The sequence below is a fragment of the Canis lupus genome, chromosome 32 (assembly GCF_011100685.1).
Source record: "Canis lupus familiaris isolate Mischka breed German Shepherd chromosome 32, alternate assembly UU_Cfam_GSD_1.0, whole genome shotgun sequence".
NCBI classification, from domain to species: Eukaryota; Metazoa; Chordata; class Mammalia; order Carnivora; family Canidae; genus Canis; species Canis lupus.
This window is the reverse complement of record NC_049253.1, coordinates 26,822,686-26,835,025: the sequence shown is the minus strand read 5'-3', so window position 1 is coordinate 26,835,025 and position 12,340 is coordinate 26,822,686. Positions and strand designations below refer to the sequence as shown.

Below are 12,340 nucleotides of genomic sequence, written 5' to 3'. Positions count from 1 at the left end.
ATAAATTGAGCTGGGATATATTATTTCCTCTTCTATGTTTGATAAAACTTCGTGAAAACTTGTGGTATTTCTTCCTTAAATTTTTGTTAGAATTTGCTAGGGAAGCTATTTGGGCCTGGAGTTTTCTTTGTTGGAAAGTTGTTTTTATGAATGGAGCTTTTTAGATTTTTGTTTCTACGTCTCTATCACTTTTAATGATATACATTTCATTTAAATTGTCAATATATTGGTATACAGGTCTTCTGGAGACTAATTCTTTCAGGGTTTGCCTAATAAATATATCTTTATTTCCCCTTTGACAGATATTTTTATTAGCTGTATAATTCTAAACTAACAGATTTCATTTTTTCTTTGAAATCTTTAAAGATGTCATTTGGCTTCATCTCACATTGACTATATTTAATGAAAAGTCAGCCATAACTGTTCCACTCTTTATGTAATATGATTTTTTTTAAATTATCGAGTGCTTTCAATATTTTCTTTTTATTCTTGGTGTTTCAGGATTTTACCTATGATATGCCTAGGCATAATTTCCTTCCTGGGGTTTTCTGAACTTCTTGATGTTTGAATTGATGTGCTTTATCAATTTTGGAGAATTTTTATCTATTACCTTTCAAAATTTATCTTTTGTTCTAATTTCTCTTTTCTCCTTTATTTTTGTCTTTATGTACTCCAATTATATGTATGTCATACTTATGAAAGTGTCTCACAGATCTCCAGCACTGTTCCTTTCTTTCATCTACACATTTACCTTTTTTGTCTTTCAGTTTGGATAATTTTTTTTGACCTGTCTTCAAATTAGCTAATTACTTTCTTTGATATTTCCACTGTGCTATTAAACTTATCAAATGAGTTTTCTATTTTTGATATCATGTTTTTTTATATCTAGCATTTCCATTTAATGTTTTTAACAATTTTGTCTCTGCTGAAATTCTCTTTGTGGTCAGACATATTGCCTGCATTCGCTACCACATTCTGTCATAGTTATGTTAACTTGTCTTTCTAATATACCTAATATCTCAATCTTTCCAGAATATTTGTCTGAGGATGTTTTCTTTCTTGACTACGGGTCATATTTTCTTATTCCTTCATTTGTCTCATAATTTTTGAGAAGCATTACGTGTAAAAGAACTGTAGTAAATAAACTTTGTCTCAGATAAGAGCATAACCTTAGTCCTGTCAGGCCTTTAGTGTGGGGGCTGAGTCATCAATTTGTAGTTGAGCTAGATCTAATCTAGACTAAAGTTGTTTTATCTTTTATTGGTTTTAACTGAACATAGCCTTTAAATACTTTGACAGCATGATCAGGATTTTCCTTCAAACTAAGCATTCTGAACACAGACAAAACTCCAGAGAGTTCTTACCCTTACAACACAGAAAAAAGGCTTTCTGAACTGTATGTGGTATAAGGTCTAAAATTAAGGTGCAATATTATGTACTGCCTTGACATGTGAAACACAGAAGGCCTTAGATGGCCTAACCACAAGTTGCCTTCCCCACTTTGTTCTGGTGGATAAGGGACTCTGGTTAAACAATCCTCCTTATCAAAGGGACCAAGCACATTTCCTGCTTGTCTCTAAGTAGTGGGTTTCAATTCCCTGCCAAGCTGTAGAATTATTTAAACAAGCCAAGTGCATCCTCCCATCAAAGCCAGGAGACAGCCCACCCTCTCATTTTTACAAAGCCTGTTTCATATAGCCCTAGTTGTTCACTCTGTTTCTGAGTGCTACCTATGTGTGGCCCTGTTTGATAGATGATGTTGTCATATGAACTGCTGCCAATCTTATCCATCCGGTGTCAGCTACCGCCTTAACCCTAGGGTGGGAATTCCTCCCTCATCAGTGGGGTGAAGAAGTGATTATTACACGGGGGAGACCTCATACTTTGTAGTAAGAAGCCACTTTTTAAAAATCTTTGGTGGGTTGTCTTATTTTTCTAGATATGAATTTTTTCACCATGAAGATATCTCTCTGAACTTTTGCCTTATCTCCAGTCTTTTGGGGACCATTGAAGTGTACTTAGTGAGGACCTGGAATGCCTCAAAGCTTTTTTTCTTTTTTTTCCCCAGTCCTCTTGCCCTTTACCCAGCCCTTGTAGGGTGATAGCACTGACTAGTCAATAGAGCTCCTTCAATGATGAAATTCCTGGCTTCTGTATTGGCCTTTTCTGACACCCAAGGGAGGGATGTGAGCTGACACCTTATTGCAACATTATGAGGGTAGAAGTCTAAGGCTCTTCGTTCAGTCTTTGCTGGCAAGGGTGGAGATGGGATCACATTTTTTCTGTGGTGTTTGGTGGGGGTAGTGCAGCTATTGTCTGAATAGATTACTGTCTTTCTGAGCTGGCCATTTTTAAGTCCTTTTTGGCTTTCTTGGGGCTTTTGTTGTTTGTGTCATTGGTGTTTCTAGTTTGACAAATTCTCCAGCACTGGAAAAGAGACAAAAAGAAAATTCAGAGAACTCAGTGTTGTACTGTTCCTGGGATCATCCGAGCCAGTCTACCTTTATTTCTCTACCTTTCTGAGTCTTCTTATGTTTGTTTTATAACTACTGTGCAGGATTTTTAGATGTACTTAGCAGGAAGAATAATGGAAAATTATATCTATTCCATATTTTTGGGAGAAGTCACTCAACAGATGTAAATTGGGAAATGAAATATTTTTCTTTCTAAAATTCTCAAAAGAAGTTAGTCTTAATTCATTTGAAGTGTAGTGCTCTACTTACATGGGAAATTTAAATTAAGCATTAGGATAATGTTGCAAACTATCAATATAGACATTTGCTTATGAGGAATATTTTATCTTGTTTTATCAATGTGTTTTTTATGTTCTTAATTATAAAGTTAAAAATCTAATATTAAGACAAACTATGTTTTCCTACCAACCCACTAAGACCTAAATTTTGTTCTTCATTTTAATTTGTTCACATACCTTAGATTGTTCTCTAGTGTTACCACTGCTTCATTATCCTTTATTACACAGCTCTTAGGGTTTGCTTTGATCTTCATTTGCCTGTGATAGCTTCAAAATAACCTACTTAAAATATATTTTGAAAACAGGTGAGGTAAAAACAATGGGCTTTCTAAATTTTTTGTAGGACAGATTTACAAAAGACAATCTGGTTGAAGGGGTATTTTAGGAGACTTCTGAAATTCTATTTGTAAAGTAAGTATATTGTGCTCATTTAGACTGTTTTTTGTTTCTCTTGTGTGGCTATGAGTTAGAAAAATAGATCCCCTTTTTAGCCCTCTGACAGGTGCTTTTACTGAAGTACAGTCACAGTTTCATCCATTCATTCATTTATTTAACAAATATTTATTGAATGCCAACTAAGCACTGTTCTAGATGTTGGGGAGGTTCCATTCTTTTTTTTATTTTTATTTTTATTTTTTTTTTTTAAATTTTATTTATTTATGATAGTCACAGAGAGAGAGAGAGAGAGAGAGGCAGAGACACAGGCAGAGGGAGAAGCAGGCTCCATGCACCGGGAGCCCGACGTGGGATTCGATCCCGGGTCTCCAGGATCGCGCCCTGGGCCAAAGGCAGGCGCTAAACCGCTGCGCCACCCAGGGATCCCTGGGGAGGTTCCATTCTAACAAATAAAAGAAGTGTAGTATTGTGCTGCCGAAAATAAGGCAATGTCATCCCTTACAATACTGCACAGAAATTGAAAAAGGCACCCAACCAAAGAGAAAAAAAGCAAACAAACAGAAAAGTTTAGACTAAAAGCAAACTTATAAAAACACAAAATTTCCCCTCTAATTCCTTAAACTCAAACTAATTGAAGTCATTAAATTATTAGTGTACCTCAATATACATTTAGCTGTGAGATAGAAGCAAAAATAAAAAAGTTAAAAATCATTGAGGATTGAATTTGAGACAACGGCAATTATTTTCCTCAAATTTCTGTGAATTTAGAAGTTTTCTACGTCTTTTATGGGGTGTATTAATAGATGGTGGAAAGAATCAGAATAAGACATAAATATCTGCTCTGTCAATTACTAGTGTGTTACGCTAGGAAATTATTTAACTTCCTTAAGCTTATTTTTTTATCAGCAAAATGAGAGTAGAATACTTACCTATTAAGTATTCTATGTAATAATTAAATAATATGCCAAATTTAATTTATCTAGTACATTGTATGGCTTATCAAAATCTCACTTAAATCTGTTTCTCTCCCTCCCCTGGCCCATGAACAACTCCATTTGTCTATATATACATTCAACAGATTTTCAATATTTTCAAGCAACGTAAAATTGAAAAAGGCTTAGAACATTGTTTTCTCTGATTATTTTTGACACTGACAATTTATGGAATAAGGTTATAATGAAATATTATTTTAAAAGTTTTAAACTATTTTTAAAAATAAGAATTTCTCATGTGAAAAGAAAACAAAGAAGCTGCTAAGAAATCCTATTAATCTAGTTACTCTACACCCCAACATTCTACAAGGAATAATACTCTTACAGCCATATGCTGAGTGAAACAAGTCAAATGAAGAAGGACAATCATATGTTTTCACTCATATGTGGAATATAAGAAATAGTGAAAGGGACTATAAGGGAGGAGTGAAACTGAGTGGGGAAAAATTAGAGAGGAAGACAAACCATGAGAGCCTCCTAATTCTGGGAAACAAAGGGTTGTGGAGGGAAGGAGAGTGGAGGGATGGGGTGACTGGGTTATGGGCACTAAGGAGGGCAGTTGATGGGATGAACACTGAGTGTTATACTATATGTTGGCAGACTGAATTGAAATTTTAAAGAAAGGAAAAAGATACTCTTACACCCATAAAAGTGGCTTTAAGTAATATATAACAACATGTACAATGAAATCCTTAATCTAAGATTCTCTTTTAACTCATTTATATTTTTATTTCAACATAATAAACTATTTTTGGTTTTTCCTAGTGATTAGAAAATTGACTAATGCATATTATAAGGGAAAAAGAAAAACACAATGAACCCAGTATCTCATTATCTAGAGAGAACTCATTTTGCAATATGTATTCAATCCTATGTCTATGATACAATGAAAAATGACCAAAAAATCCTCCTAATAGCATATAATATAATGAGTTTCATAGTTCTTTTCTTATAAAATTACTCAAAGTGAATAAATGGCAGTAAGGTAAAACATACTGTAAGCAAGCTAGTGGGCAATGGGGAGGTGTAGCAAAATGATGGGATACATGTATATAAAACTCTGATGGTATAGTTTAATCCACAGATAGTATTTAAAATAGCTAGAAGAATGGATTGAGTACTCTCTAGGCAGTAATCGCAGGGATATTATTTTTCTTAATTGTTATTTGATGAGTATTAATGAGTCTGAGAAAGCAGAATTTGAGGTTAGGCCTCTGACAGTCTCTGGAGTACAGATATTTTATGTCTCCAATTACAGGATGATCCATACACCTAAAACCTCTAAATGAGCTCGGGATTCTCGAGGGAGTTACATGGCAAGATGGCTTGGTGGATTGATAATGAGATACAGAACCTTTAGCCTTTTGATCACAAGGTCATTTGTAAGCTAGGAAGAGGGTAACCAAAAGTCATTATTGGTCAATACCTTACAAGAGCAAAATGAATTGCTTAGCTCGGTTCAGTTTTTATTACCGTTTGAGAGCTATTTGTTACCAGTTATAGATCCAATGAGTGACCCTTTACCACTGAAATTCACTTGTCCTGAACAGGATCAAGATGTGTTTTACAAACCATGAAAGAAGAAAAAAAATCTTTGTGTGCCATTATTCTGGTTGTTTTTTAAACTTCAGGATAGTCTATTCATCTACTTTTCCTAATCTAGAAGAATGGATTTTAAATTGTACACTAAGTAGAAAATTTTTAATTTTTCTGAATTTTTAGTTTGCTCTAAGCCAAGGCTAGTTGTTTGTGTCTTTTACAGATAGAGATCCTGTATTGTCTTTTCCTTAGTATTGAAAAAAACATGTTGTATTATGAAAATTAGGCAGTTTCGTTGCCCTTTTTAGTGATGAATTGCTGTCTGGATTGTCTGTGCTGGAACTATTTGCTCTTTTACTAATGCAAGGCTTGTAGGATTGTTTTGTAGTATATCCAAGAAACAGAGCCTTGTAGTTCATACCAAAGTTAATTGGGGTTGCTGCTGATTAATATGTGTCTTAGTTTAAATAACCTCATATTATGTGTCTCTAATTTGACAACAATTTACTTGTAGAAATAAATGGCAAAAACTAAGGGGAGAAAAAGTATTAAGACCAACTAGTTAATAATTCAGAGAAAAATTAGGCCTGGTGCTCTGTATACAGGATTAGGGACTGAAGTATATATCTACAATAGTATATAACCCAACAGGCAAGAGGTTTCCGGTTATCCAATTCTGAAAGAAAAACTTCTATGAATATTCAGCAAGAGCCTAATGCCTGGCACAAAAATTAGCAGAAAGATTAGTTATACATAGATTTAGCTTTCAGATAATATAATAGACCATAAGCAAATAGAGAGCCAAGAATACTCTTGCTTTATAATCTCAGCACCTAAGAGAGTACCTTGCTGAAGCTGACTGATGGTTGGGTAATTACTGAAAGAATGAATGGATGGATGAACTGTTATAACATGTTATTTATATGTCCAAAGAGTCTGCTGTGGAATTTTTTTTTTACAGATGAGAGAGCTTAATTGAAGCCTGAAAATCAGAGATTTGCTTTAGTAGTGAAATCATAAATCCCATGAAGCATCTCTACTAGGAAAACAACCATAAGAAAGTCTTTGATCAATTTAGCTCTCTATTATCTGCAGCTAATATATTTTTGCACCACAGCAAAAGTACAAAAGCATTATATATGATTCCATTCGAATTTATTTTCATGTGACTTCATTTTTTTCTTCATCCATTATTACCCAAAATTCTGATTATTCATTCCATTAACTGGTTCTGGTAGAAGTTCTGAGAGCAGAATTTAAAACGAGTTCCATGTATACCTGTATAACTCAATAATTTATACTTTTCTTTTTTGTTATCACTCATCATCGAGAATAACTTTTTTTTTTCCCATTGAGAATAACTTCAAGTAATGCTTTGGTTGAACTATATTTATAAAAATAGGGGTATATAAATATTTTTTCATAATTTGGCTTGTGATGCATAAAAGGTTAGAGACTCTATCAATGAGTTTTTGTTTATGTATGTGCATGTGTGTAAGCACTTGAACAAAATGTGATTCTCTGGATGGGGCACAATGGAAAAGAATGTCACATATTTTTTCTCAATTTCCCTGTGTAGTAGAACAAAATGTTAAATTCCTTGATTCAGCTCATCCAAACAAAATTCCATACTCTCTGTCATCAATGTGAAATTTCTCTTCAAAATCAGCAACAAATGAAACATGAGTGGACGTAGGAAAGGACGTGTTTTTCTCATTGGTTTTCCTGATAATAATTGCCTGTTTTCCCATTTACCCTTAGCCTCGTCAGAAACCCTTCACCACCTCCATAGATCCATCCTACCAGAGGTCACAGATCACACAAAACCTACAGAAACAGGAAATCAAACTTCCTGAGTCCACTACAAAACACAGAGACCTATTTCCTCTACACATCTCAAATTGGCAAAACCGTGTCTTAGCGGATTCAGTGTGGAAGCAGCTGTTGAAAAGACTAGGAGGACTATATCTCCCAATTTCACATGAGCTTTCTCACTTCAAACTACTGAGATGAAGGGAGCAGGGCTATTTATTCTGTTTTTTAGTTTATGGAATGGGGGCTTTGGGCTTATCGACACCACGGACACTTGGACTACCCCTGAGGATGCAAGCTCCCAGGAGAACATAGCCTCTGCTACAGTTTCTCAAAATAAAATGCTACCAACCCCTCAGATCACATCAGCTGAGATAGCCACAATTCCTGAGGCAAGAACCTCTGAAGAGAGTCTTCTAAAATCCACACTGCCTCCTTCAGAGACAGGCACACCTCCTGAGGCTATGAGAAGCCAAACTCTCACATCCACAGGGAAGACAGAAGGGCTGCTGAAGTTACAGACTCCTGCCCTCCCAGTCAACCCTAGCCTCCAGTTGAATCCAAGAGCAGAGTCAGTGGTCCTTACCAACTCTACACTGAAATTTCTTCAGACCTTCATCAGAAAGTCGAACCAACAAGCGATTGCTCCCAATTCCATTGAAGGCAGCATGGGGAATCGATCACCACGGGAAACCTACCTCAGCAGAGGTGACAGCAGTGGAAGCCAGAAAACCAACTCTCAAAAATCAAGTTTTGAAACAACAAGAGGAAAGTAAGAAACAGTCTTTTCTTTTCTTGTCTCTCCCTAACTGTAAAGTCTGTAAAGATTGTAAACTAACAGTTAAATTGTCTCACTCTCAGAAAATGTTTTCATGTTCAAGATGAAATTGGATCACGTTTCAGTTAGATAAGATAATTAAGCATTACTTTATCTAATGGAAAAAAGATGAACAAAAAAATGGAGCAATTTTGTTTTAATTGAACCAATCAAAGTCACTTATAAAAGGGCTTTTACTTGAGATATTCACTAACAATGTAACACCACAGTGACTGTTAGTTGTTTATTCAACTCAAGGATACGTTGGCGGTGCTCAGGACACCCACAACATGAAAGAAAAAATGACAATACAGTTGGGAAATGAACAGATTTAAAAACTGACATAGCCTGGCTATGGAGGGTATAGTTATGAAGATCAAGCCAAGGAGAGCTGGTGTGGAATCATGTCTCCAGTATTGCCTAGTTTTGTGACTTTGAGCAAGTTAATTGAGCTCCCTGAAACAGAGGAGTTTTTTTATATGTAAAATACAAATATAGTATAGGAAGTACAGATAAAAATACCAACTTCATGGGGTGATTGTGCAAGGTTCAGATTAATCAGATATACTTAGATGCCTCCTTCTCAAAGAACAGGTGGTAAGAAACATAGTTTACTAGTACTGTTATGTTGAGTTATGCCATTATCATGAATGTGATGAATAGAAAAGCCAATTTTTCAAGTTGATTTTGATTTAAAATTCAAGCAAATGCTATGTGAACTGTTGAAGTAAAAAAAATAAAACTTTAAAAAGGACTGTTAAAGAAGACGTGCAAAAGGACCAAAAAAAATCATACTAATAAAAAAAAAGTATTGTGAGAAATTCAGGTCAATGTTTTTATTCGTTTAATGTTCAGAGTGATCTGATTGGAATGCTAGTAGTTTAGTGTTATGAAACTAAACTTTCAAATACCTTTTACCTGGAATAAAATAATTTCAAGACATCAGATAATGCCTTGGGATCTTAGTTAAGTTAAAGATCATACTAACTATATAACATAGTTTAAGTTAATGATAGGAGCTTACACCTGCTCTGTGAAAGGTATTGTGTCAAAGTTGTTGTTGATATAAATATAAGGAGATACTGGAAAGAAGTCAATAGATTCAAATGTAATGTATTCAGAGGTTATAGAATTTTTAAAAATATATAAGTAAATCTGCTTTAAACTAAATACTTAGTGGAATTTAGAACAATCCAAACTTACAGATTACAAAATGTCCAACTTAGGGTTGGATAAACTTTCCCTATAACAGACATTTTGACAGATATGAATTAAACATTTTCATGTTAAGGGGCAACAGAATGTGGTCTATTAAATAATGATAGCAAATGCCATGCCACTTATATGATCATTTCTATTAGTCATATTTTATTAGACTCTATAATTTTATTTTCAAACCAATTATATAGAACTCTTAGGCACTCATTGAAAATGATCATGAATTTTTGAAAGATGCTGTCATCAAGAGATTTTTCAATAGAATATGAAATATAATCAAAACAAGAAAGGGAAAATTCACACTAAAATGTCACTTAAGTTTTATATAGAAAGTGGCATATAATTGCTTCATAATTAGAACTAGTAATTGATCATTTGAGAAATGCTAGCTTTTAAATAAATGCTAATTGTTTTATTATGTGCCTAAGACTATTCTAGTTTCTAAGGATATATAAAATTGTAAAACTAAGAATGATTCTGCCTGCATGGATGTATCTTATAAAAAGTAAGCAATAACATATCTTCAGGTTTTTAAAAACTCAATATGTGTTAGGAGGAAACGATATTTAAGGTGTAACCCGCTGAAGAGAACTTACTCCATGGATTTTCCAATGAAAATAATTTAAATTTTTTCTAGAGAAAAGTACTGACTGTACTTATTCAATAGCCTGAGGCCCTGGAAAGCCTGAGGTTTTCTTTTGGTAATGCTTTCCATCAGGTCCAAGATTTATTACTTGTTTGCCATGCAATTGAAATGGTGCTAGAGAAAACAGTTCCATGCCTTATGGACACAATGCTGACGCAAAGAAGCTTTGATGAAGTCTTTCATTTTTTCATTTGATTAGGAAATAATAACAATAGCAAACACTTTATGACACCTGTTCCTAGCACTGTATTGCTCTGTATTGCACTTTTCAATTATTTAATCTCTATCATAACTCCATGAAGAAGATTAAGAGAGATTAAGTAATTTAACTAAGATCACTTAAAAGTCAATCTCAGGGCAGAGATTCAAGCTCGGGTTGGCTGGCTTCAGGGACATAACTTTCAACCCCTACACTATACTCCTTTAGCAAGTGCAGTCTGTTCTCCCAAGTGGGTAAATGAGAGTTACGAGTTTATTTCCCTGCTTCTGAGTCTTCAGAGGATATTCCTTGCTTCCGGAATAAAGCCCAGATCCTTACCCAATTAGTTATACAATGTCATCCTTGATCTGACTTCTGCCTACCTCCCCAGCATTGTCTTCTGTGACTTGCTGGCCAGTAAAATTTGTGAGTCTCTGGTCTACAATATGCTATTCATTAAACCTATCATTGTACCCTGCTTGTCCCTTGTCCCTTTGGCTAACATGGTTTTTTCTCATCATCTACTTCCTTTACACCCAATAATAATAGCTCCAGGAAGCCTTCTCAGGCTGTCAGGTGGCCCTTCTAACTTTAATAGAGCTCTCCTTGAATTCTTCTATCACTACACTTACAGTAGTGTATTATAATTAGAGTGAACTTTGTGATCTCCTTTCTTATGGAGACATATTATGAATGCTAGCAAAGTCTCTGGTTTATAATAGGTACACAATAAATATTTAACAAGCTGGATGCAAAATTTAGAGATTAATATGTGAATATAAAGAGGAATCCTCCCCAAAGAAATATTCTTATTTCTCTATGATGAAATCTAGCGGATTCATTTTAGGTTTTTGTTGTTGTTACGTTGTGTTTGTTTCTTACTGCCCTTGGAATTTTATAGTGATTCTAAGTAAAAGGAATACCTCTGTCTAAAGATTTTTCTGGCATATTTTTGTCCCATCTTGTACTTTCTCTCAATTTAGTGCTGCAGAAATTCCTGGTTACCCTAGAGCTGTGGTTTCCTATCTGGTAGAGTGGTTGTTGGTCAGTGATCAAGCACTTTGAAATAAGCAGGATAAAAAAAAAATAGAATTAACATATTTATACATTGAACAATTATTTGCTGAGGACCTAATTTGTCTCCAGCATTATACTTGTGCTGAGGGTAAAATAGTGAACAAAAACTGCCACCTCTTCTGCCTTCATGGAGTCTACAGTCCAGAGGTAAGAACATTGGAAAGAAAAACAGTGAATCACAAATGCTGATATTGAATCCAAAGGGTAGTAAACATTCTGAATGAAGCTTACAGGAGTATGTAACAGAGTGAATGGCCTACTCTGAAGGTGAGTAAGTCTCCCCTAAGAGCATACTAAGTAATATGAGGTATTGATAGATGTCATTGCCTATTTAAGTTCTCCCACAATTCCAACCCCTGCTTACATATATGTGAATCTTCACCATCCATTAAATCTCTAGTTCTGTAACTAGAAACCCTGGATATATCCTTGACATTTGTCTTTCCCTCCCAGCTTTTATCTAATCTATCAAGAAGTCTTATTGGTACTCCCTCTACTATATCCCCAATCCCTCTCTATCTTCCCTATACTCTCCTTTCTTAGCCATCATTATCCCCCATAGGAATCGTAGCTTGTCCACATGTGACCACTCTTGCCCCTTGTAATCCATGTTCCACACAAGCAAGAGATTCTTTAAACTTAAAAATAAATAAATAAATTTGACATATATCATTGTGTAAATTTAAGGTGTTTAAACTTTTAAATTGAAATAATGCATTTCTTTTGATGTAAGACTTCATCTTTTGTGATATTATTTATCATACTAATAAGAAAAATATATCACTATTTCTTACAATTTTTAGATTTATCTCTTAGAGGTTATTTTTATTTCTATATATACATGTCACTCTTGCATACTTAAAATGAAAAGATAAATGAAACTGGTCAAGGT

At 34.5% G+C, this 12,340-nt stretch overlaps 1 protein-coding gene across 2 annotated transcripts in view; it reads left to right on the top strand.

The window, feature by feature from the left end:
• Positions 1 to 12,340, top strand: part of MMRN1 (multimerin 1) — a 73,667-nt gene that overhangs the window by 7,011 nt on the left and 54,316 nt on the right. For both annotated transcript variants that reach the window (XM_038582138.1, XM_038582139.1), the window contains exon 2: positions 7,441 to 8,263. In XM_038582138.1, the coding sequence (XP_038438066.1) occupies positions 7,689 to 8,263 (575 nt within the window). In that variant the 5' untranslated portion in view covers positions 7,441 to 7,688. The remainder of the gene's footprint in view (positions 1 to 7,440; positions 8,264 to 12,340) is intronic.